This window comes from Thunnus maccoyii, chromosome 1 (genome assembly GCF_910596095.1).
Source record: "Thunnus maccoyii chromosome 1, fThuMac1.1, whole genome shotgun sequence".
In the NCBI taxonomy this organism is placed as follows: Eukaryota; Metazoa; Chordata; class Actinopteri; order Scombriformes; family Scombridae; genus Thunnus; species Thunnus maccoyii.
The window spans coordinates 16345558-16370281 of record NC_056533.1 but is presented as its reverse complement, the minus strand read 5'-3'; the positions used below and the strand labels follow the sequence as shown (position 1 = coordinate 16370281).

Sequence of the window (24724 nt, the reverse complement as noted above, 5' to 3'; positions counted from 1 at the left end):
TAGTGAGTTATATGTGGCAAAACATCTGAGTTTGTGTACAAAAACAATTCTGTTTGTAACTGTGATCTCACTGTGTGAAAGAGAAATTCACTGGGCATCCTAATTTTGCTCTTTGCTTTGTTTAGTATTAGTTGAGCAACAAAATGACCTTGGAACAGGAAACCAGGCTGAACAGAGAAATAAAGGTGAAAGTATAAATTGACAAAAACTGAAAAAGATGGCAGTCAGAGTCATGCACTGTTAAAAACTCCCAACTGTACAGCAGTATCATCAAAGATCTCTCTCCCCTGGGGAACCAGAAACACATAAAACACCTGAAACCACCTCACAGCTTCATATATATCCTTATTTAAACAGAGGGATAATATACAGGTAAACACACTCAGTAAAAACACAAACTATCTACCAACATAAATACTAGTCATTCTACTTGGCTTACAACAAATTATAAAAACTATGCATAAAATTGTTAAACAACAAAATGATAAGAAAATAAATTGTTTGAAAGGCTAAGAATACATTATATAGTATTTAAAATGATTAGGGAAATCCAGAAAGGCAGGAGAGACTGGAAGAAGGCCCACATAACAAACATGCAAAAAAAGAAAAATGGAAAATGGGATAATGGTGAGGAAAAAGTGATACGCAGTGTACAGGAGCACGGTAGAAAAGTAGCCATTTAGAGAATGAAGGGAGATACTCAAAATCCTCTGTGTTGTCAAGGTCAATTGGTACCCAGGAAACACCCTGCCTGCCTGTCCAATTAGCAACAACCAGGAAGGAACACATTCCTTCTCGCGCCTGTGACCCCTAAAGCTGTGCTGCTGCTGAGATGACAGGGGTGGTTCTGAAATGATGACAAGCATTAGCATTTTTCTGCTGTTAGCATTAGTGCAGGGTTGTGAGTGCATGCATATGTGTGTGTATGTGTGTGTGTGTGTGCATGCATACAATATTGTTTCTGTGTCTTTCGCTGATAGGCCTTGATGTGGGATTAGCCAGTGCTGGAACTTAACTCTGGCCCCTCCTTAAAAATGGCCGACAGGAAGGAAGCTTCGTCAGACAGGGTCACAGCCCCTCCCATTTTCTGAAGGGGACCTTGAGTTGAATGTTTTTATTTCTCATTAAATCCCAAGACAGAGGAATCAGTATGACATTGCTTTGTCTTTTCTATGCTGTCAAACTCAGAGTGACCGGAGAGATTCTCAATAAAGTTGCATTGTATTTTTTTTTGTATTTTCCATTTAAAGACACTAAAACACTTTTTTTGGTGTTTTCTGAGATACTCAACATTCTATCTGGTTAATGTACTATAAGATATTGTAATTTACAATCAGTAGCAGCATCGCCGGCATGGATTATATTTGCATGCTTCAGCCATATCAGGGAAAATGTACAACTCATACATATAGTACCAGTCAGAAGTTTGGACTGGACACAGCGAATGGGAAAGTGTGTTGATACTTTTATATATATAGGTACCTCAGTATTGAATTTACTGAAAAACACAATTTATTTACATTAATTTTTTTCCCTCTCATTCCAGCTCCAAGAGTATTTCGGTGAACCTGTTAAAAATCTATGGTCATAATGTCTCCTCACCTGGAGTGTCTCTGGCTCCAAGACATTCACCCTTGGTGGACTGAGACCAGCTGGCCGAGAAGGTCTGGTGGTAATATTGACCCAGGGTCCTGCAAGTATATATCAATACGTGAATACATGATAAAATATGCAACTGCCATACAACAAGTCATAGGCCTCTGGTTTGATAAGGGGACACATTTATTTTTAAGACACACAGTTGTGGAATTCATTAAGACACTTGACAGCGTAAAACACAAGATACAAACATCTTGGCTTGATTTAATTTAATTTCTAATGAGCCCATTATTAGTTTTACCTGTTGTGCTGCCAGCCTGGTTATGGAGCACAAGTCGATACTGGTAGCTAGTCCAGGGACTGAGAGCTGATGAAGAGTCCAGGAAGGAAAGAGGGGGAGGGTCAGGTGGAAGATAGCCTACTGTGGAGACTTGTTTGGTCCCTGCAACTCTGCGCTCAATCACCCACCTATGTCCAGCACAAGATACAGTACAAAAAACACAGATATTCAAACACAAATATGAGTGTCACAGAGGGATTGAAGCATACAGTTTGTGATCATCTCTTACCGCTCCAGTGGTCCATTGCTCCACTCTGGTGCACCCCAGGACAAGAGAACAGAAGTGGGTGTGTCAGAGTATACGTGAGGTGCAGGGAGCCCTTCAGGGGGAGCTGGGAGGGTTTGAAAGTGCTGAGATGTCCCAGACACTGAACAACCCGCACTGGTACAGGCTGCCAGCTATACGTTGGAAAACAATTTTGTAACATTAAAATGTGATATCTAGTGTTATCATTGTGAGGCCAGCAGTTTTCTCAATTAATCACACAAATGAATAGTGAAAAGAACAATTGAATAACATGATTTATTCTGTTATTATTCTTCAGTCAATAATCTTTAATTCTGGCACCATCTACAACCATGCTCCAATAACTATTAAAAAAATGGAATGAAAATGGCAAAAAAAAAAAGGGTGCAGTGACATTTTGAAATTAAGTCTCATCTGTAACTGCAAACATATGATGATTCAATTGCCAAGAAAAACATCTAGTTATTGTGTTTATATTCATTATTGGAGCAACAGTCTGGAAAAGAGACTAACAATTGATTATGATACTTTAATTGTATTTATGTATTTTTATTTTTAATCAGGGTTTTTCCTGCATAGAGGATTTTTTTGCGCTCCCCAAAGAACCATCGCCAAAGGAAAATCACCAGCACCAAAACAATAAGAACTGAGAACAAATATAGCAAGTCAAATCCTCTCCGAATGTGTTTAATAGCAATTTATCAAACAACTGTTGAACAAGCAGAACATAACCTTAAATATGACATCTTTGGCTTCCAGCAGTCAACTCCCCTTTCATCCACAGCCATTACATTTTACGCATGTGGCTAGGGATAAATGCAGCAGGCCAGCTAAGCTGCATTGTTTTGATTGGGCCTGAACGGTCCACTGTGAAGCTAGCGCTAATGGGAGAGAGGACTTCCTGTGATCTCTGTCGAATAAGGTAACACAGACTCATTGCCTTTACTGTATGTGGATTGATCATGTTTACTGTTGTGCGTAGTCGCCCTCCAAATGCCCATTCTGAGCCAAGAAGAACCCTGATAATGTTTAATCTATTGCATTATATGATACAGTACTATTTATATCTACCATAATGACAAAGCAACATATTGTACCTGGAGGTTGTAGGTCTGGTATGGAAGTAGGTCGAGGAAAGTGTAGCTAGTTGTGTTCCCTGGAACTGTGGCTGATAGAGGGGATGAACTTGAATCTGAAGCAGCACTAAAGGAATGGGAGATGAGTCTGTGGATTGGGTCTTGTTTTATAAAATGATCAGTATTCAAGCTGGTTGAATTGTATTCTGGGTTTGACAGTAAGAGGCTGGGGCTTGGGTTTACATTGGAGATGGTATTCGGTTCAGTGTGGTGGAATGAGCTGAAACCAGGGCCTCGGCTTGTATTGTTTACACGACTGGACTCGATCTGGTTGTCTTCTGAGATACCAGGTCTGGAGCTTGAGAAAGGGTTATTAGTGTGTGCTCTGACAGTAGATATGGAGATGTGGCTTGAGCTGAGGGTGGTAACATTGGATGTTGGTCTGAGGTTATGCCTCGAGTAGAGGTATCTACCCTCAGTGCTGGGTGCTGGGCTTGGGTTAGGACCTAAGCTTGAGTTGAGGCTCATGCTGGGGCTGAAGACTGAGCTGTGTTTGGAATCTAAAGCAGAGATAGAGCTTGGGTGAAGATAGAGGGTATAATTGGTGATGATGCCATTTGGTTGGGAGGGAGGAACCCAGGTAACTGTCACACTACGAGGATGGAGCCCTGAAACAGCTGGAGTGTCTAATGCTCCTGGACCTGTGGGGAAAAAGAGAAAACAGATAAAGACAGAGAGCAACAGTGAAAGGTAAAGAGAAAGAAAAAGCAAGAGATAAACAAATTCTTTGCATGTGTGCTTAAAAAAGAGGGAGGAGGGGGGTTGTTCTAAAGCATTATTTGACACGTAACATCAAGAATGACATCAGAAGGACAAAGAGTGATTTTGCCATCTCTATCCAAGGGATTAAAATGAAAACTCTTGTTCTTTCTAAATTTCTCCCTCTGAGCAAACCAAGATTGTATTTATGCAGTACTCCTGACTGGTTGAATGTGAGTCTGACGATCTTTCAAGTGGGAAATCAGGGACTGAAGTGTAGGCCACTCTGAACTGCAGGGAACATTTTCACTCCTTTCAACAACTTTGCCCTGGTTTTGGCATCAATGCTTACACAAACAAAAACACAAATACATACATCGTTTTAGCAATTACAAAGAGGGATAGAAATTTGGCCATACAGGCATCATATCTGTGGTGACTCCTCACAAGACCTTTCTCTTTTTGCAGAAGCAGAGTTGTGGTCTCCAAGACCTAGTAGGTTTTTAATTTGAGTTCACTGTGTATTCATGTTTATCGCCATTCCCACTTCCTAGGAGAACCTTAAATTTTATGTCCAGAACGCAAAATGATCCTCACTAGTATGCAGGCAGAGAGACATGCACATCAGGCCACAGGCACACTCACACATATGACTTACACATGTACATGCACGGATAAGAAGCCACACAAGACTAGTCAGAGGGATATTTCACTCCACGGAAGCTCATTTGAAGGTAATGCCCCCCCTCCTCCTCCCCTTGCATTTACATCCCACTGTACTGCTCTATAATGGACACACACAGACGCATGTCCATATACATAGACACACACTCTTCCTACTGTAACACACGCACACACGCGCACACGCACACACACACACACACACACACACACACACACACACACACACACACACACACACACACACACACACTCACATGCCCACATCCACAGTGATGCAGTATAGCAGTAATGGTGCTGTGTGAAGGGCAAGCAGATCAAGGTGACTGAGCGGACTGAGAGAGCGTGCTGCGTCGCTAAGTGCTACCGCTAACCGCTAACGGCTTTCCCAGATGGCAGTGTGTGTGTGTGTGTATGTGTGTGTGTGTGTGTGTGTGTAAGAGAGAGACAGAGAGAGAGAGTGAAAGAAGATGAGCGTTTGAGAGTGTGCGTGCATGAGTGCATGAGAGATAAAGTGTGTAAGCAAGCATGTGTATGGGTATGTCAGCATGCATGCACATGAGACAGTAGTTGTGCAAGTATGTGTGTGTGTTGCAGACGATCTACTAACTGACAGGCCTTACTTCCAGCAGACTGTGATGCCAACATTCGACCCAGGATGTCCCAGTTCTGCTAAAAGTTTAAAATGTCTCTTAATATATTGCTTATGAGACACTAATTCTTTTACTCATCCTTTATTTAAGTTTTATGATGCAGTGTATCAGCACATCTCCCATATTTCAAATAGCCTGAGAGCACCCTATCTAAACTAATATAAATGATCATTTCTTCTTACTTATTCTTTTATTTCTTATTCCTTATTCTCCTTTTTTGACAAAACTGTATCTCCTATCCCTGTTGTGGATCTAGGTGACCTGACTTTGTAGAGTTAACTGCTGCAGTGAAGTAATGGATTGGATTATCCTGAGGTTACTTTAAGTCAATACAATTTTTAAATGCCCATGCCAAATTGTGAGTCCACTGGTATATAGAGCATACACCGACTGTAGAACTATTTCCTTCAAACTGTCACTGACCCATGGTGTATTTTGGCGGAAAAAAACCTTTTAAAAAGTGTTTGATAAATGTTTAGGCACACACACACACCCACCCGCACACATATACACACACCCACCCGCACACATATACACACACACACACACACACACACACACACACACACACACACACACACACACACTTTTCTATCTCCAACATAAATAAACAACAGTATAAAAAAACTGTGATGTAAAGCTTGGTTGATTTTACAGATCACAAATGCTCCCACCAACAACTCATCTTTCCTTCTGTCTCCATCTCTCTCTGTTTCTGTCCATCTTTTCCATCTCCCCTTTTCCTCTCTGTGACCCCTTCCTTCCCTCTCGCTCCCCCCCCCCCCATCTCCCTCTCATTTTCTTCTTTCTCTCTCCCTTACTCGTGCTTTGTGTCGCGGTCTCTCTCTCTCTCTCTCTCTCTCTTTTGCTCCCTCTCTCTCTGCTCTCCCTGCTAAATAAACAATGCAGAGAGTTGACCTTTTGGGTTAACAGGTTTTTATGCTAGCTCTACTCAGCACTCACACTGATTCAATTACCACCAAAGGTTCACTGAACCCCACGAATAACCAAGGAGCCCATCTCCCTGTCTGTCTATGTGCATGTCTGCGTGCCTTGCTGCGTGCTCGTTCATCTTTGCAGGTTGGGGTGTCTCTCGACCAGTTTGTCTAATTAGACATTCTGCTTGACTATATTCTTCTCTGTCCTACTGTACTTCCTGCTGTCTGTCTGATCAAGATATGTTCAAACAACAGACATACAAGTGGGAGCGATTAATAGAGAGAATGAGAGCCAGATCACAGATAGAAAGTATTTAACTGTAAATAATTTTACCACAAAGCACAATTAAGTCACCTTGATCCAGCCCACGTCACCCACCCGAAGTAACGCCCGTTGTTACCCCCCATTCCTCCCTCGTTCCCTCTCTCCTCCCCTTCCCCCATGCTCCTTCTCCCTCTAAATGTTGAGTGTTATTTAGGCTTTACTGGCGCGTGTAAAATTCTGCAATTTGAAGGGCTGTTAAGTTTTTCAATTGAAATTTTCATTTAAGATGCAGGTGATGCTTTTTTTCCTTTTTTTTATTTTACTGACGCTTTACTGCTTTCTGGGTAGGAGGGAACGAGTGTTGAGGGAATGCGTAGCGACCCCCCCTTCTCTCTCTCTCTCTCTCTCTCTGTCTGTCTTTGGTTTTCTGACTCTTTCCTCTCTTCCTCTCTCCTGCTCACCTCTTCCGTTTTTCCATCCCTCATCCTTTCCCAACTGCTGTTCTTCTCCCTTGCCCCTCGCTCACTCCTGACTTTTCTCTCCCCCCTGCCACTCTCCCTATCTCTCTGACCTCACGCCTTTCCCTCTTTCTTCTCCCTCTCCCCTCATCCCGCCCTCCACACCTCCCACCATCACTCCTCCTCTCTCCAGTAAAACATAGTAGCAGAAGGCTAAAACAGGAGTGTGGGGCCGCCAAGCCTTAAATCACATTTATAAGGATTTGGTTAGCATAGTAATAACACAATCAACTGACAAGGGCTAGGAGAAGGGGAGGGAGAAGGATTGTGTGTGTGTGTGTGTTTGTGTGTGTGTCTATGCATGTGTACTTGAGGGTGTATACATGTTATGTAGGTTCTTGTGCATATTTGTGCGTATGTAAGGCTCAGTTGTGTATATTTAAGTGTGTACATCTGTGTGTATCCATGTGAAGAGAAGACGAAGGGTATTATTTTTAGCCTTGCACAGGGTCCTGTGCGTACATGTGTGGGTTTGTGGACGTGTGTGTATGTGGGTGACTGGGCTTTTGAAGGTGATTCGAGGCTCCTAGGAGTCATAATGAGGACAAACACTGAGCTTTACTGTTATCAAGATGCTTACGACATGGTGTCAAAACGTGACAAGCAATACGGTGAGAATTTACATTGCATTTCATATCTTTACTTTTTCAACACATTATTTAGTGTCATTGCTGCTTTAGGAGACACTGAAGGGGGACAAAGAGGAGCAAGCGAGAAAGAGGATGATGCATGGCCAAGGTCACGAGCTTGATTTGTATCCATCGCATCATGAGTATATGCGATGTGCATTAGCCTTTAAGTAACCACGACCATCACAATACCTTTGAATTGTCAATCACTCAAATTTTTCAATATCAATTTTAGACGCTGACTATTTGGGAGTAATTTATTTCATTCCAGGCTACAAAAAGTTGCAAGGGTTGCTTTAGAAAAAAAAAGTGCGTGATTTAAATCAGGGGTAATATTATGCTGCTAAAAGATCTTTTTTTTTTTAAATATTACAAAAGCTACAGTATACTTCAGCATGTGACTACTGAAGAATCACTGTGTATTTCTTCCCTCTGGTACATGTAAAAGAAAAAAAAAATCAAAAAGCAACATGTAAATACATGTTCAGGTAGTGAGCATCTAACAGTGTACATAAAATATTCTAGTTATCTCTTGATATGCAAAATAATGATGGAATTATGCTTACATTACTTGAATATTTCCTTGGGAACGCTAACTGGACAAAACACTGGGGAAATAAGGTAAAACATTATTTTATTAATGGAGTCACTCATTCATTAAATAACATGAATTCTTAGTGTTCTGTCATTACCTCTAACCTCATTTCTGTTGTTCTTTGTCCTTTACACTTCTTCTTTCACACTTTCACACTTTCTGCTTTAAGTTCAATTAGGTAAAACAGTGCTTTTTTTTTTTCTCGGTCTCTTACTCTCACTCACACACTCACAAAAAAAAAATGCACACACACACACTTACTTTCTAAGACTGCTTGGCTAAGATCATTTTGTCAAAACGGTTCTTTTAATCATACTCTCTATATAACACTCTATAACACAAATACACACATCCCGCTCACAGAAACACACCCACACACACACGCACACAGACACACACTCTCTTAGATCACTTAGCTGGTGTGAACATGGGAGTAGACAGAGAAAAGGGAGCTGTCCAACACGGCTAGAGTTTATGTTCACAGGAGCCGTCTGTCTGTTCTGCAGCGGCAGGAATTCATAGGGACCAAATTACATTAAAAAGATGGATATAAAACTTTAATGGAATGATAAAAAGGAAAGGAGGAAGCATGGGTCTCTCTCTTTCTCTGTTCTGTCATTAGCCCTCTCCTTTCTTCTCTCCCTCTTTTTTTCTTCAATTCCTCATTTTACCTTTTTGCTCTCTCCACTTTTCCTTTCACTTTTCTCTCCATTTCTTATCTTATTTTCTCTTTTCTCTCTATTTTTCCCCCCTCTCTCTCTCTCTCTCTCCCCCTGTGTTTCTCTCTCGTAAATACTTAAGGGGCTAGTCTGTCAAATAGAAGAGGTGAAACCCACTCTGCTCTAATGCAAAAACATAGAAAAAGAGAGAAAGAGGGAGAATGGAAGAGGTAGGACAAATGGAGAAAGACAGAAGTATGACAAAAATATAAGAAAGAGAGAGAAAAAAAAGAGCAATAGAAGAAAAAGAGAAAAACAAAATAAAATAAATGAAATAGAATATATACTCAAATCCATATTGTTAATGAAGGTCTATGTCACAGTACATTATATACTGTAAAATCAGAAACCTTGCAAGGTTACAGCTCCCACCTACAGAAACAGATCATGCCAGGGGGATCTCTTCCAAAAGTGGTAAAACTTGAATATCGCACCACTATAAAAAATAAGCACATATGATCTACTGTATATGTCGTTTCAATATGTGTGAATGTGCGTGTCAGGTCATATTTAACTGTACTTGTGAATTTGTGAGTATGTATATGTCAAGGTTTTTTGCTCATTTAAAGTTTTATGTACCTGCATTTGTGTGAGTGAATTTATGTATGAATGCTGCTTTATTAAGACAACAAAAATTACAACATAACTATGGGCCTTACTATACATAAAAACATTCTGAATGAAATGTAAAAGTTGTCTTTTTTTTGTAGTGTGTGAGAAGAGATTAAGAGGGGAATACAGCCTTTCCTGTCACTGCCAAGACGACCAGAGGATGGGTTTATGGTGACAAATTACACATCAGTGTTAGGAAAATCCAATCTGGCTGCACTTGGCTTTCTCTAATCTAAGTTTTAAATCCCTCCTTATTAAAAGCTTCTCTACCTTTCATGTATTCTATTATTATGGTAAAGGAATGTTTTATGCATACTTTAAAATAATTTAATATTTTCACATTTCAACAATAGTCTACATGTCCATGAACTGATGTTAGATTCAATTGTATTATGTGACATTTAATTATCAGCAATTATTGGAAATCATTATGACACAAGGAGCTGTGGATAGAAATAAGACACACACACGACTATCGTTTCTTCTATGAGTACAGTTCCGGTTAAACAGAGATGTTTTTCTTATCTCCTATACTTAAACTGTTACAGTGTATATGTGCTTTTAGGAATGAGTTTGTCTGCAGGAAACTTCACGTGTTACTGCTTGTGAGCATGAGGATGTTCGTGATTGATAAGGAGGACAAGGAGGGTGTATGTGTATGACACATGTTCTCACTGTGTGTGTGTGTGTGTGTGTGTGTGAGGGGGCTTGAGAAAGGCAGAGAGAGGGAAACGTGAGGGATGGAGGTTTGAACGATGGGGCACAGTATGACCAAACGGACACATCTATTACAGTCCACACACACACACACACACACACACACACACACACACACACACACACACATAAATATTGTCCTATAACTTATAAATTGTTGAGTACTTGGGAAAACAAAAACAACAGCTCGTTCTGTTTGAGAGTGTAGTTGTATGCTTGTGTGTGTGTGTGTGTGTGTGTGTGTGTGTGTGTGTGTGTGTGTGTGTGTGTGCTGGAGCCAATTTAATTCTGCATAGCAATGAGGAAAGCACAGGGCCATAATTTAATGATTCCTAAATGTCTGCAATTCTGTGTGTCTGAATGGGTGTGTGCAAGCATCAGTGTGTGTAACTACACTTGTGTTCATGTGACTGTGTATGTATACGTACACCTCACATACATGTGTACATACACATTTCTCTGTGTGTACATGTGCATGTATCCAATGTATGCAAATCTCAGCTGCTTAATGATAATGTATGTGATAATAGCGTGGTACTAATTAATTTATAACTTTGCACTGAGGAGGCTGTTCCAGTGGCTAATATGATTCTATTACAGCAATTAGCCCACAATGACACTGGCTAGGTCACTCACACACAGACACACACCTTACAGTATACAAATCTCACTCTGTCAGTGTGTTTCACCCTATCTTGCTTGTGCTTATGTTTCCATCACCTTCCTCATTTTTTTTAATGTTTTGAGTTACTCCGCCTCCACTAATGTCAAATAATTAAATACCCTCTAATAGAATTAAACCTTAGAGACTTTCAGACAATAAAAGAAAACTGGGCAGAGGCTCTATTTCTCACACTACAGACCATATGTTTAATGTGTGAGGCTATTGTTTAGATCATCACCTAAAATCAGGAGATCTGTCAGACTCCTTGAATTTAACTTTGACTCAGCAGCTCTGATGGCCAAATGATGGCATAGGCCAACTAACAACCAGCTGCTGCCAGCCACCTGCCAGCCACTCACTTGTGAGACTCGGCTCGGTTGCTGACATGAGCATCCAGGCAGCACAACCCAGTCGTAGTTTTGCAGGTATTTGGTCATAAATCAAAGTGTTGGACACAGTGAATTTTTTAACCTGAAAAGTTAAGGGTATACCAAAGTTATTATAAATCATCCTGAGAGAGACATCAATGTGTGTACCAAATATCAAAGAAACCCATCCAATACCATCCGTTTCACTATGAACCACAAGTGTCAACCTCATGGTGGTGCTAGAGGGAAAGTCAAGGAGTCACCAGTCTTATGGATTCATCTTCTGGGCACTATGAATATATCTGGTGCTAGTGGTGTCATGTATGTGTACTTACTGTCCTCAGCGGTGCGCAAGGTTGCCCAGGGGCCAGCTGTTTGCCCATGTGTGTGTGAAACCACCACTCTGAACAGGTACTGTGTGTATGGTGACAGGCCCTCCAAATAATAGGAAAAGGTATCTGTTGCGTTTTCCAAGAGCCTAGGAGTGGACAGACACAAACAAATATATTTACTGACACATTTGGATCCGTTCAAAAAGCACTGAATGAAAATGGGTGCTCAAAGAGGAACAACCGATAATTTACTTTACAAATGGTGATAAAGTACAGTGCTTGCTAGTGAATATTTGCGTTTTTAAATTGACCTATATGGATCCCTATTAAAACTAAGGCAATAACAGTTGCTATGGATGTCCTGGTCAAGATGATTCCTGTTTTGCTGTGTTATTATAATGTTATTTAACATTTCCTTAATTTCATGGACATATATACTATTGTTGAAGTGTGAATATCTAATGAAGCTGAATATAGCACAGTTATCTGCCACAGTTCACTTCTAAGAGGACAAATTAATCTCTTGTTCTTGTCCACCAGCGCCCATAAAAGTTTGTTAACATTACTAGCTGTGTTAGCGAGCCACGTTAAATTAACTTAGAAAAAGAGGTCTTCTGACCAAAACTGATAAAAAATGGAAAACACCAGTTATTAAAACTAAAGGCTGTAACACACAAATTGACTCTCTTGCTCACTGGGAAAGTTTAAACTCAGAGCCACCGGTACAATCATCCTTGTACACATAAGCATTTTACTAGTAACATCTTCTGCTTGTTTATGTTTTAGCTTGTTAACCTTTAGGTGGCACTCTGAACCAGATTTTTTTGAGGGTGTAATTACTCTGTAAATTAAACACATTCATATAAGAGAGTAACCTTTAATCTAAGGTGATCTTTTTTTTGAGTGTAATGTTTTTAAACAAGTGTCAAGTGAAACATACACTATCTTGGCAATATGTACAATATTTTCACTGCTTTTGATTACATCCTCATGTCATACCTGGTCCCAAATCATATAATCATACAAAGGAATCTAGGACAAAGTAAAAGAATATTGTCATAAATGAGGGACCGTTGACCATTTAGCATCAGATGGATAGAAGGGATGAATGAATGAATAAATCAGGGAACAATGAGATTTCCATAGCAGAAGAGGAGGAGGGCATGGCTGTCTGATATATAATACATGTAGCTAGTCATTTATTTATTACCACAGAATGAGAGCCTCCTCTTCTTGGATTAAATTGCAATTTGTTGTCAGGAAGCATGTAATGAATACATATCAGATGCACACCCTCTCTCTCTTTTCATTCTATCACATTTTCTCTACCTCTCTCTCTCTCCATCTGCCCTCTCTTTGATTTTTTGTCTTTTTGACTCTACCCCCCGTCTCTCCAGCTCATTCCCTCTCTGTTTTTCTGATGGTCTGTCATATTGATGTGACATATTCAGCTGTGCTGTATAATGTACCCCTGTGTATGTATATGTGTATGCATATGTGCGTGTTCACATATTTTAGGTCTCTGTGCATACATATGAGATATGTGTCTGGGAGTGTGGAGTGTGTCTGTCATTCTTTTATTGCTATTTATTATCATATTTCTCTTTTCTCAGACCACTTGTATGTGCTTTGAACTAGTGTGTGCAAACTTGCAGCTTTATCTGCTGTGCCTGTGCATTTGATGCTCTTACTCACCGTTTCACAGGCCTCTGTGGCAATGTTCTCATTTGCAGGGTGTAGCGAAGAGGGCCTGGTGCGTTGGAATGAGCAGGGGCAGACCAAGATACATTCAGACTGACACTAGTTGCATGGGCCAGCCTCGGAGGTGACAATCCATCTGGGGCTACAGCAAGAGAGAAAAAGATTATGTTAAGATTAAGAAGGAATGAGTGAGCAAGGAAGGAGGAGGATGGAGGTGGCGAAAAGAGGGATGGAACGAGGACAGACGACAAGAATTTACATTATTAATCTCACTGCTCAACTGCGTTTTGAAAGATGTGGGTATGCTTTGCTTAGAGTGAAGTGTAAAAAGAAGAGATGAAGACAGGAGTGAAGAGAAAAAAGAGAGGATAGAAGGGGACAACAAAAGAGGGAAAAAAAAACATAACAGCAAAAGAAAAAAAAAATTCTTGTAAAGGACAAGTGTCACAACCAGCTGCCAGATTTACTGATAAACTACCACTGCCACTACAATCTGGCTCTCTCTCTCTCACACCCGCCCACACACACAAACACACTCAGATACAAAGTGGTATAACACTGCTCTTTCAGTAGTTCCCCTCTTTTCCAGCTGAGGATGATAGCGTAGTGTTAGTGTTGGAAAATCAGTAAGAACATCTTGATTCAGTATGAAGCTCTTAGTGGAAACAGAGGAGATGTGAGGAAAGACAGAATATAAAAGGATAAGGACAACAAATAGAAGGAGAAAATGAGAGAGACCGTAGTGTTGACTATGTGAAATAAGATTTGCTCCTCCCTATAAAGTGACCCTTCAATCAAACACACTGGTCTTATTCCACTACAAGACTCTGATTGCTGAAGACATCTTATGCTCAGGATGGCTATTAGAAACACACAAGCACACACAGTATGTGGAAAAAAAACCTAAAAATGCTCTTTGAACACCCTTTCAGAATAATATTAGTGGTGGTTCACCAACATAAATCATCACACTAATGGCTAACTATGGCCACATTCATCCTTAGTACACACACACACACACACACATTTGACACACTACATGAAACAAGCAGTCCGTTTCCCACCACAGACTCGTCTAAAAACAAAGACATATAGCCAAGCTTTACAGTACGTCTGAGTGTGTGTATGTGTTTGTGTATTGTTGCTTGCAGTTTTGTCGCTACCTTTATGCCCATATCTTCTTCTCTTGTTCTCACTTTTTTATGTTTGTGTCTGTGTGTGCTGGTGGGGCTAAAGAGTTACTGACTAATTTCTTCTTCTGTCTTAAAGAAGGTCAGCTTAAAAAAGAAACAAGTGTTGAAACAAGCAACCGCTGTAGTTGTTGCCTACATATAGTATTTAAGGATATCAATACATTCAGTCAGTGAAGAGTTACTTGGAATATTTAATCTACAGACAGTTTGTTTTAAAATAATTGTCTAAATGAAGAATAAGTGCCTTGCTCAAAGGCTATTTGATGGTAACTGGAAAGAAAGAGCATTATCTATGCATTTTCTCTAACCAGGTACTCATGGATGATCTGGAGTGTGAACTGCATGATTCCTGCTACAGGCCTGCTTTTGTAACCTTTTGGAAACTACTGTGTGCCAGAGCATGGATACTAATTTGGCCTTGATGTTACGTCCTGTGACTGTGAAAAATCAATGTCAGTCTAAAGGTAAAATATAATGTAAGTCTAATTATAAAACTGGAGCCTCTAGCACAAAGGTAGCAGCTGTCTAAAAAAAACATGTTTTGCCAGTTTCTTATCAATTTTATATATATTGTAATATTAGTCAGAGCCTGTGTCAGAGTCAATACCAGTAGATCTAAAGCACTTGTTGTTTTGGTTTTTTAAGCTACATAAAAACCAACAACACATTTCACAAAAACATGGTAAAGATTTTGATAATTATTTGATCAATAATAAAATCCATGACTGGATCTTAATTGATACAATCAATTAAATCTGTTTCAGTTTTCTTTTCTTTTTTTTTCTTGCACAGAACAGAAATGTATGCTAAAAAATTGCTATCTAATTTCAGTTGGACTTCAATACATATGATCCAGATCAACAGAATTGTCATTCCCTGAGAGTGTGTGTGTGTGTGTTTGAGAGAGGAAGTGTTCCTGTGTGTGTAATTCTTGAAACACGGGTTGATTTCTGCTTCTCTGACACACACACACACACACACACGCACACACACGCACACACATACACACATGCACGCACACACAAAACACATACATCACAAAGACACACATTGTTGGTGAGCCTGTGTCTCTCTCATGCTGTGTTAGCAGGTACAATATCAGAGGTGTCACTAATCGTTTTAAACTATGCACTTTTATGTTCACTTCTCTCTCTCTGCTCTCCTCCTCCTCTGCTCTTCTGTCTCTTGCTCCGCTATCTTCTCTCTGTTCTTTCATAGAACAAGGACGCATCAAGACAGTTTGCCTTAAAGAAGTCTAAAGAGATGCCAGAGGCACAGAGGTAGAAAGAGAGATAGAAAGAGAGGAAACGTCTGGTATTTAAAATTTATACTTTCTTATGCCTTTGTTTTGAACTTGAACAGTAGAACTTTCCGAAGTCTGTCTTTTGTTGTTCTCTGACTGAGAAATGGGTGTGGTGTGATGTGTGTGCATGTGTATGTACTAAACTCTCTAGTTAACATTAGCTAAAGTGGTGAGATGAGCGTTTATAGGTGTTTGTGTGTTACTGCGTGGTTACTATTATCTTCAGACTGCTCTGATCAGCTTTGACATTTATCAGTATGCACAATCAGTGTCTCTTCTACACAAACACACACACACGTAGGCTTTGTAAATCAGAAATATGTGTTCAGACCATTAAGTTAAGTCAATTATGTGTGTGTGTGTGTGTGTGTTTGTCACTGCTACTGAATGATTCCTTTTTCTTTTGCAAAGCAAGCTTTAAAAATGAATCTTTCCAGTTCAGAAGAATCCAAATGAACATCAACATCAGAGTAATGAGATAAAAATGTTGGTATTGTTTATGTCTTGTTTGGTGAAACAAAGCTACAGCTCAGTGCCAAGTTATGACAGAATAGCAGCCACTGCTCTGGAAACATTACATTTCTCCTCAACTGGCCACCAAAATCAGTCTTTGCATTAATTAGAGGCGAGAAATATGCTTTGGTTTGAAGAGGAACTGTAGTAAGTCACATTATCATGCATCATATCCGTATGTATCTGATCAAGCCACATATATAGTATTTGCAAGTTAGTTGTGTCCTGACTTACATCTCTGGTGGAAATCAAGCTTGTGGTTTGTAGTTGGGAAGAAAATCTTTTTGTTCTTAGTGTAAGTACCTGCTGGGGGCGTAGTAACATTGAGTTGCAGGCTCTCCACACATCCCTGTGTGTTACAACCTCTGATCCAGAAGCTGTAGTTGTTGTAAGGCTGCAGGTCAGTCACAGACAACCAGCTGCCCGCAGCTGTACTTCCATCCAACACACCATCACCATCTAAGATAAAACAGGCAAACACAAAAGAGAGAGACATGTAAGGTCTTAGGCCAAGCATGATGTATATATCTAGCGAGGAAGACGACAGTAATGTCTTGCACAGATTATTTTCATGGCACGTTTATTTATTAGTGTCATCAGTGTGATGGCAGAAAAGTGATTCATAAAAGATACACACAACAACAGAGGAGAGTGAAAGAGAGTTAAAGAAAGAGGAATACTGGCTGAGATTAACTGAGAATGATCAAAAGAGAGAGGTTTCCCATATTGAGGTTATGCAAGGATAGTCAGAAAAGGGATCAGAAAATTACAATGCAATGCAAGCCCATCCAATATATTTAGATGGACACACACACACACACACACACACACACACACACAAACACATATCTGTTCTGTGTGAACTGATGAAGGCTGTGTGTATCAAAGAAACAAGGGGTTATGGGTAACTAGAGCGAAACACCATCTCTCTCTTTCTTCTACACCTCTTCTATCTATCTTTCCACTCATTTTAATCTGTCTGTTCCTCTGTGAGCCACAGATCAAAGTCCCTGACTCTGCCTCTGTGTGTGCATGTGTGTGAGACAGAGAGAGCGAGAGAGAGAGAGAGAGAGAGAGAGAGAGAGAGACTTGGTGAATCTGTGTAAGTTAAGGATTGTTGTGTGTGTGTGTGTGTGTGTGTGTGTGTGTTCAGCCGTTTCCCCTGTTCTCATCTTGTTCAATTTTCTTCTTCCTCCTTTTCCTTCCATGTCCAGTCCTCCTTTTCTATTTTCTCTGTTGTTTTGTTGATCTTTATGTATTCTCTTGTTTTTGCTTGCAATCTTTTATAATGCATCTATGGAATATGAGCTTCTCATCTCCCCCTTCTCTCTACACCACTGTTTTACCACAACTTGCCTTTATTCTTCCTTTCATCTTCATACTATTTTCTTGCGCTGGACTCCTGAATCATCTCCAGTGACATCTTTTCTTCTTTTCTCCTGTTTTCTCCACCACTACGGTTTGATTACTCTTCCTTTCTGCTCCCCGTTTCATGTCTGACTTTCATTCTAAGTTGTTGTGATGCTGAGTTGTGTGTATGTGTACATATGTGTATCTCAAGAGTGACAGCTATAGGAAGAGAGAGCAAAGAGTGAGCACATGGGCCAGCTCTTATAGCCTGGAAGACCCATGTGAACCAGATCAACTGACTCTCTGCTGTCAGCCAACTGTCTGCTCTCAAGCACAGATACTGGTCTACGCAGGAAAGGGCAGATAAAATGCAGATAAAATGCAGATAAAGTGCAGATAAAGTGCAGGTCATCCAAAATACCAGTAGCCCAAGTGTTAAACCAGTTTTAAAGTCCTGTATTTGGCTACCAGCTAGGTTCAGAACAGACTGGCAACAACTAAAAACTCAAGGCATACCTTTGTGGCCTAATATTTATGTAGCGAAATCAGGTCAAATCAAATTAATTCAAGTAAACAAATGAAAGCAAACACAAAACTGCGGCTTGACACCGTGTCTGAATATGATAAACTTAGCAGCACAATGTATAACATGGCTGGAATTGTTGCAATGTCACAGAAAAAAACGTAGCCATGGTTTAGCAAACAATAGATGCTGTCTTTGAGGCATAATCTGAATGTCCGTCTGCCCACTGAGTGAATGTGCTCTTTGTGATTAGTACAGTCATATTTGAAAAAAATAAAGCAGAGTATGGTGCTCTAAATATCTGTGAGTGTGAGCAAGAATGTTTGAAACTATGTGTTACCTGAGCATATGTAAAGGACTTTGTAGTGTAATATATAGTGCTTTAGGTATGTCTAGCCACATGTGTGTGTTCAGGTTTAATGTTTATGTGGTGTCTGTCTTTGTGTGTGTGTGTGAGAGCGAGACAGCGAAAAGGAGAACACCGCTGTATGTGTTACCTTTGCTTTTATAGTACAGTGTGTAGCTGAGGTTCCCATTTGGTCTGGGTGGGGCTGTCCAGCGGGCACGGACTGATCGAGAGCTGTGATTGGTCAGCTCCAGGAATATAGGGCCTTCTGGGGCCATTTCTAATGTACGCATGTCCACCTGATTAAAAGAAGAAGAAAAAACAAACAAACACACATGCACACTTATATTCAACTGCATAGATACATAACAACAGACAGACAGGCACTGTAGCACATATGTTCATGCATACAGTGTGTACATAGAGAAAATGGTATTACTGCTACAGATGTGCACTAATTCAGAAACAAGAAAAACATAATAAAATCTGCTTCCATTTGACAAAGGTCATAATCACTGTGATATATTTCACTGAGTGGATTAGTTATGGTGTTGAAATAAAATACTTAAACCAATTTCATTTTAAAATGAAACCCTTTTCTATTTATCTCTGTCCTGCCACATTTCTCTTTTCTCTCCTGTATCTCTCATCTCATCTTTTCTCTCCTCTATCTCTTTCCACCCGCTCTCTTCTTCTGTCTCATTTCCTCCTGTCTCACTCCCCTGTTACCTTCTCCTCTGCTGCCCTCGTATCCTCACTTTCCACCTCATCTCTCATTTTGCTCTGGCCATTTACTCTATCCTCATCATTTTACTTTTATCCCTAAATTCTCTCCTTCCCTGACTCCTTTCTTCTCCTTTTCCCATCCATCCTGTCATCCCTTCCTCTTCTCCTCTTCATCCTGTCCACCCCACCACCTTCCCACCTTCCTCTCCTCCTGTTCTGCTGTGTCAGCTGTTCTCGCGGTGTTTGACTAAATATGGCCTCTGTATTGGAAAAATGCCCCCAAAAATGGCCCGTCGTCAGAGACATCGTTGAGCGTGGAGTGGCATTTCCTACCAAATGTCACTGTCACCACGCCAACCCTCGTTATTGAGCTGAGAGAATCGATCACCTTTATGACACCCAGTGGCGCACACACACACATACACACACACACATAAACTTTGTAAATGTCTGTGTAGGCATGCCACATGAGTATCTCTGCTTTCATGTGTTGGTTCGTTACATCAATAATCTGCATCCTCCTTATAAAAATATCTGTTTTACTGTCTTGTACTTTTCCTGCCCTAAATACTTAAGATAAAAAATTGTGTATATTTCAGAGGTATAATTTTATGTGTTTTATGTTTCTGATAGCAGCAACGACAGTTTATGTGGAATCATTATTATACTTGAAGGGTACAGCTCAGAAGTAAACAGAAATAATATCCCAGCAATGACTTACAGAGCACGCCTATCTTCTAGGATCTCAATTAGTGTGTGTGTGTGAGCACTTCACTGACCATTGGTCCCTTGCCACAGCCACGTGCAGTACAGGCCTGAAGCCTGAGTACATGTCGGCTCCATGGAGAGAGTCCTTTCACCAAGAAGAACCTCTGGGAGGAACTGGAGTTTAAAATAAGAACTCCATCCAGCCAGAGACCGTAACTGGTTATAATGCCTGTCAAAAAAGAACACATGATTTTGACATGTAGGAGATACAGAAAAAAAAAAAAATTAAAGGAGTAAACTGTTTTCATGTCACAGTAAGACGAGGATCTCAGCCAGGCCACTCATGAGTTACTCTAAGAAGTTTTAGCTTTTATCAATGAGTAACTCTGTAAAACATGTAATTCTCTTTACATGTAAACATAACCACTGTGCATCCATTCCCTGCTCCAAACACAAGATTAAAACCCTAACTCTGATGCCTAACTATAAAACAAAAGAATTGTGTATGACTGAAGAAAATGTCAACACTTTATTGTCCATTCATTAAAAAAAAATCCATTCATTTAAACATGATGGTGTAATGGTATGAAAAACATTGCAGGACTGTGTCCAGACTATGAGGAATCCCAGACACAAAGTGAGCTTTGCTATTTTGGATGCAGTCTGGGTCATTGGATTAAAATGTAAATGAAAACTGACTTAGAGGCTCCAGACCTGCCAGTCAATGTGTCCTAGTGTGATCCAATGATGAAAACAGCACTGAAATGACAAATGTAACCATAGGCGTTACGAAGATAAAGGCCCTGAGAAGGACAGTGGTACTACAGCGAACATGACACACTCACACACACAAATGTGGGTGAAAATATGTCTTGCACACACAAACTAATCTACAGACACGCACACAGGTACTCCACATACCTACAAAGATACACACACACACACACACTAAGACAGAAACTCACACATGCTCATGCACACATACACCAGCCCAATAGTTACATTACATTACATCCACCTAATAAAAAAATGAAACAGTACGGTGCCAAATGTGCTTTTCCTTAATAAAAATGCATACAGGGGGCTCAAAAGATCAGTGCTAAGAACTAAGAGTCTATTCTGCTTTAATCATGTGTGGGTTTTATTATTGCTCAATACAGATATACACACCTATCAGGGAAATGAAGACACAAAAACCCCACGGACGCCAGCTACATCTGAGAAGCTCTTAATGTGGCCAATCACATGTGTGTGAGAGTGTGTGTGTGTATATGTGTGTGGACTTCTGTGTGCTTGTGTGTGTGAATAAGCCCATATCAGTATAGGTTGTAATAAAGACAGGTTGGGAAATGAAGCAGCGAATGCATAACAGGCTTATTTCCCCTCTTTGTCTGCGTGTTGCCCCGACCTAATCCCCGAGAGGATTATCCCCCACAAATCCCTGCGGAATTGGGGAGAAGGGGGGAAAGAGAGAGAGGACAAGAGAGAGAGAGAGAGAGAGAGAGAGAGAAAATAAAACAGAATCTCACTCCTCTGGAACCCATCGCAGTCATCATCGTCATTTTTGCCGTCCATTTGTGAGAAAAAAATTTAATGAAGAAAAAAAAAAAGACACTGAGCTCTTCTCTCTTTTTAAGCAAAAATTAAAGCTTTTTAAGCATGAGATAATCGGGTAATCATGATTAAGTGTCTCCCTTGTTATAAATTTCTGTCATCAGATGAGAAAAGCTTTAAGTAATTTATCCAGGCTAATATGCACACACATCACAGGGTTTATGGCGCGAAATGCACTCATGTGGCATTAAGCGTAAAACACACATGATTCACATTACACACACACGCATTATGGAATTACACATACTTTAACGAGCATGGCAGTAACATTTGATAATATGTGGCAGTGCATTTGTATGTTAGAGACTGTGAAATGGGGTGGGAAATCCTCAGATGGTTTTCATCACTCAATTCATTTGGTATTATAAGATATAGCACTCGTTAATACAGTCCTTGATAATACACATTAATGTTCTATTCATAAGGAATACACATTTTTCAGTATACTATGAGGCAAATAATGTTACCTTCAATATTTTAGTTATTTGATGTATCAAGAGTTTTAAAAAGACAAAAGGAGATCATTCCAAAAGCAACATCTGACGTATTGACCTGAGTATTCATATTTCATAATAATATGTGTCAAAGCTTTTAAATGTATACTTTGTGCTTAGGTATAATATATATATATATATATTTATTAGGGTTCAATACTGATTCAGATTTTTTTCTGAACATTTCTATTCTATTATTTCTAGGTTAATGTTTACAGTGAAGATAAACAGTTGTATACTGTAGATTCCTGAATACTAAATGGCTTGTAGTCATAACCAAGTATTCAAATAGAGGTTAAATAAACAACAACAATGGATTTTGAAACAGTTGAGAGCGAGATGTGGCCTGGAGCAAACAGTTGTCTATCACAGTTTTAGACTATTTGCAATATTTTGATTTTTTACAATTTTCTATGTATTTCCAATACTTCAGACACAAATATACTGATTGATGGAGCATCACTCTTAGCTCTTTCTCACTGAAACACTTTAGTATATTGCGTATTTACACTTTGAGGAAATTTTAATTTATGCACTGTAACTCAAAAACTGTGTTGCGCAGGAAACTCTTCTGTCCACAACTTTGAATCTCTTTATGCTAAAACATCTGCACACAAAATCTTGACGAATCCAAGTCAATAGCAAATGAAATATACCTTGACCACAGCTCTGTGTGATGGATTTTAATTGGCTGCAAGTAAATTAGATGAAGGTAAGAAGAATAGAGAAAACTGAGAGAAAGGCAGTCACTTTGAGTCTATGTGCTTCCAGCCTGCAGTTCTCTATTCAGTCAAAAGGGAGCACTTTTCATCCACTTAAAGGAGTGTGGTGAAGCACTGCCCTGTCACTCTAGGTGTCCGTCAGTCTCTGCCTCAAATTGTATGTTCTCTCACCCTGTCTCTGTCTCTTTCCCCTTTCTCTCACAATACCTTATACCCTTCCTTTTGATTTCTCTTTCTGTTTTCCTCTTTTCCATCTCTATCTGTATTATCTGTCTTGCACACTCATCTGATTCCCCTCCCACAGAGGGAATTGTTCTCCTGTTTTATGGTCACATGTATGGGATATCTGTACTATGTACAGGTCTTGATATCAGTAGGTGTTGTGATAGACTGAGTTATGGTAAATACTGACACCTTGTATTCTGTTCCACAGTTCAACATCATCATTATTGTCAATGTTTCTCTTTTTTCTACACTTTTTATTTTTCACTTAGTTTCCAATCACGTAACTGTATCTAATAACATATATATTAAACCCACATGTCATAAAAGGATGACTGTAAACTTGTGTGTGTTTGCCTTTAGTTATCCCGTATTTGACATTCTTATTTGACATGTTGATAAATGTTTATGTACATTTGAATGTTTTTGGCTGTGTATCTGTGTGTAGGTGCTAGAGTAAGCATGTGTCTTCTCACCATTTGGAGTATCAGGACGTGTCCAGCTGACGTTGAGTGCATGGGGGGACAGAGGAGTGACCAGCGGTGCAGGAACATTCTCTGGGGTGCTCTCCTCAGTCTGCGTCTGGCTGGGGGGGCTAAAGGTACATCCACCTCCTGTGCAGGCCTGACGTGCACACAAACACATTAATGTATGGATGAAGGTGACAATGGAAGTCAAAAAGATGAAAGAGTATAGGACTCACAGCCAGTGTGACAGTGTAGGCTGTTCCAGGGGTTAGGTTGCGGAGTGTGTGGTCTTCAAAAATTCCTGAGCTGTTGTAGGCTAACACAGGCTCTAACCCGCCATGTGAAAGGAAGATGGAATAGAACTCCAAAACACCATTGACCTGAGAGGGCCGGGACCACCTGGAGAAGAAGAGAGGAATTAGAAGAGATGAAAGAAACAAATACATTCACTCAAATACTGCACCTAACTGAAGTTTGTTTTTTTGGGGGCGGGGGGCGGAATTTTATGCCTTTATTATAGCGACAGTGGAGAGAGTTTACAGGAAATGAAGGGGAGACAGAGATGGGGTGGTGACATGCAATAAAGGTCAGCTGCCAGAATCGAACCGTGGACTTAGCAGTTAAGTGGCATGCGTCTTAACCAGCAGGCTACGGGGGTGACTACGTTTTCAGGGACCAGATCTTTACTTAAATATTCTCATTTTATGAAATTTTACACCATTTCAGAGAGAAATATTTGAGCTTTTACTCCACTAAATAAATCAGATAGCTATAATGTCCACTTACTTTACAGATTCGAGAATAAGGCTTATGTTATTTGATCTTACTTTATTTTATATTAACAGATTGCAATAACTTTTCTGTTAAGCAACAGCCTGACATGCCAATGCTTACAGGTACATGCCTTCATCCAACAGAACTCCATCATTTATGAAAAACTCCACACAGCTTCATTAGCTGACATACTTCTTCATTGTGATGACAAAGGCCAGTGTAGCTGACTATGTTTAGGTGTAAAGATAACTTGTAGTGACTTGTATTACCATAGCAGTATTAAAATAGAAAATTATACATTTTAAAAACAAATTTATATACAAACATATAATTTAATAAAGTAACTGCATTCCTGG

General features: G+C 39.9%; 1 protein-coding gene across 5 annotated transcripts in view; it reads right to left on the bottom strand.

The window, feature by feature from the left end:
• The window catches only part of ush2a (Usher syndrome 2A (autosomal recessive, mild)), a 237332-nt gene that overhangs the window by 93253 nt on the left and 119355 nt on the right, over positions 1-24724 (bottom strand). For all 5 annotated transcript variants that reach the window (XM_042395524.1, XM_042395835.1, XM_042395601.1 and 2 more), the window contains exons 43-53: positions 23831-23993; positions 23604-23751; positions 20147-20304; positions 18793-18940; positions 16726-16881; positions 13408-13555; positions 11716-11858; positions 3284-3963; positions 2169-2338; positions 1901-2067; positions 1603-1691 (exon numbers count right to left, since the gene is read on the bottom strand). In XM_042395524.1, coding sequence (XP_042251458.1) covers positions 1603-1691; positions 1901-2067; positions 2169-2338; positions 3284-3963; positions 11716-11858; positions 13408-13555; positions 16726-16881; positions 18793-18940; positions 20147-20304; positions 23604-23751; positions 23831-23993 — 2170 coding nt within the window. The remainder of the gene's footprint in view (positions 1-1602; positions 1692-1900; positions 2068-2168; positions 2339-3283; positions 3964-11715; positions 11859-13407; positions 13556-16725; positions 16882-18792; positions 18941-20146; positions 20305-23603; positions 23752-23830; positions 23994-24724) is intronic.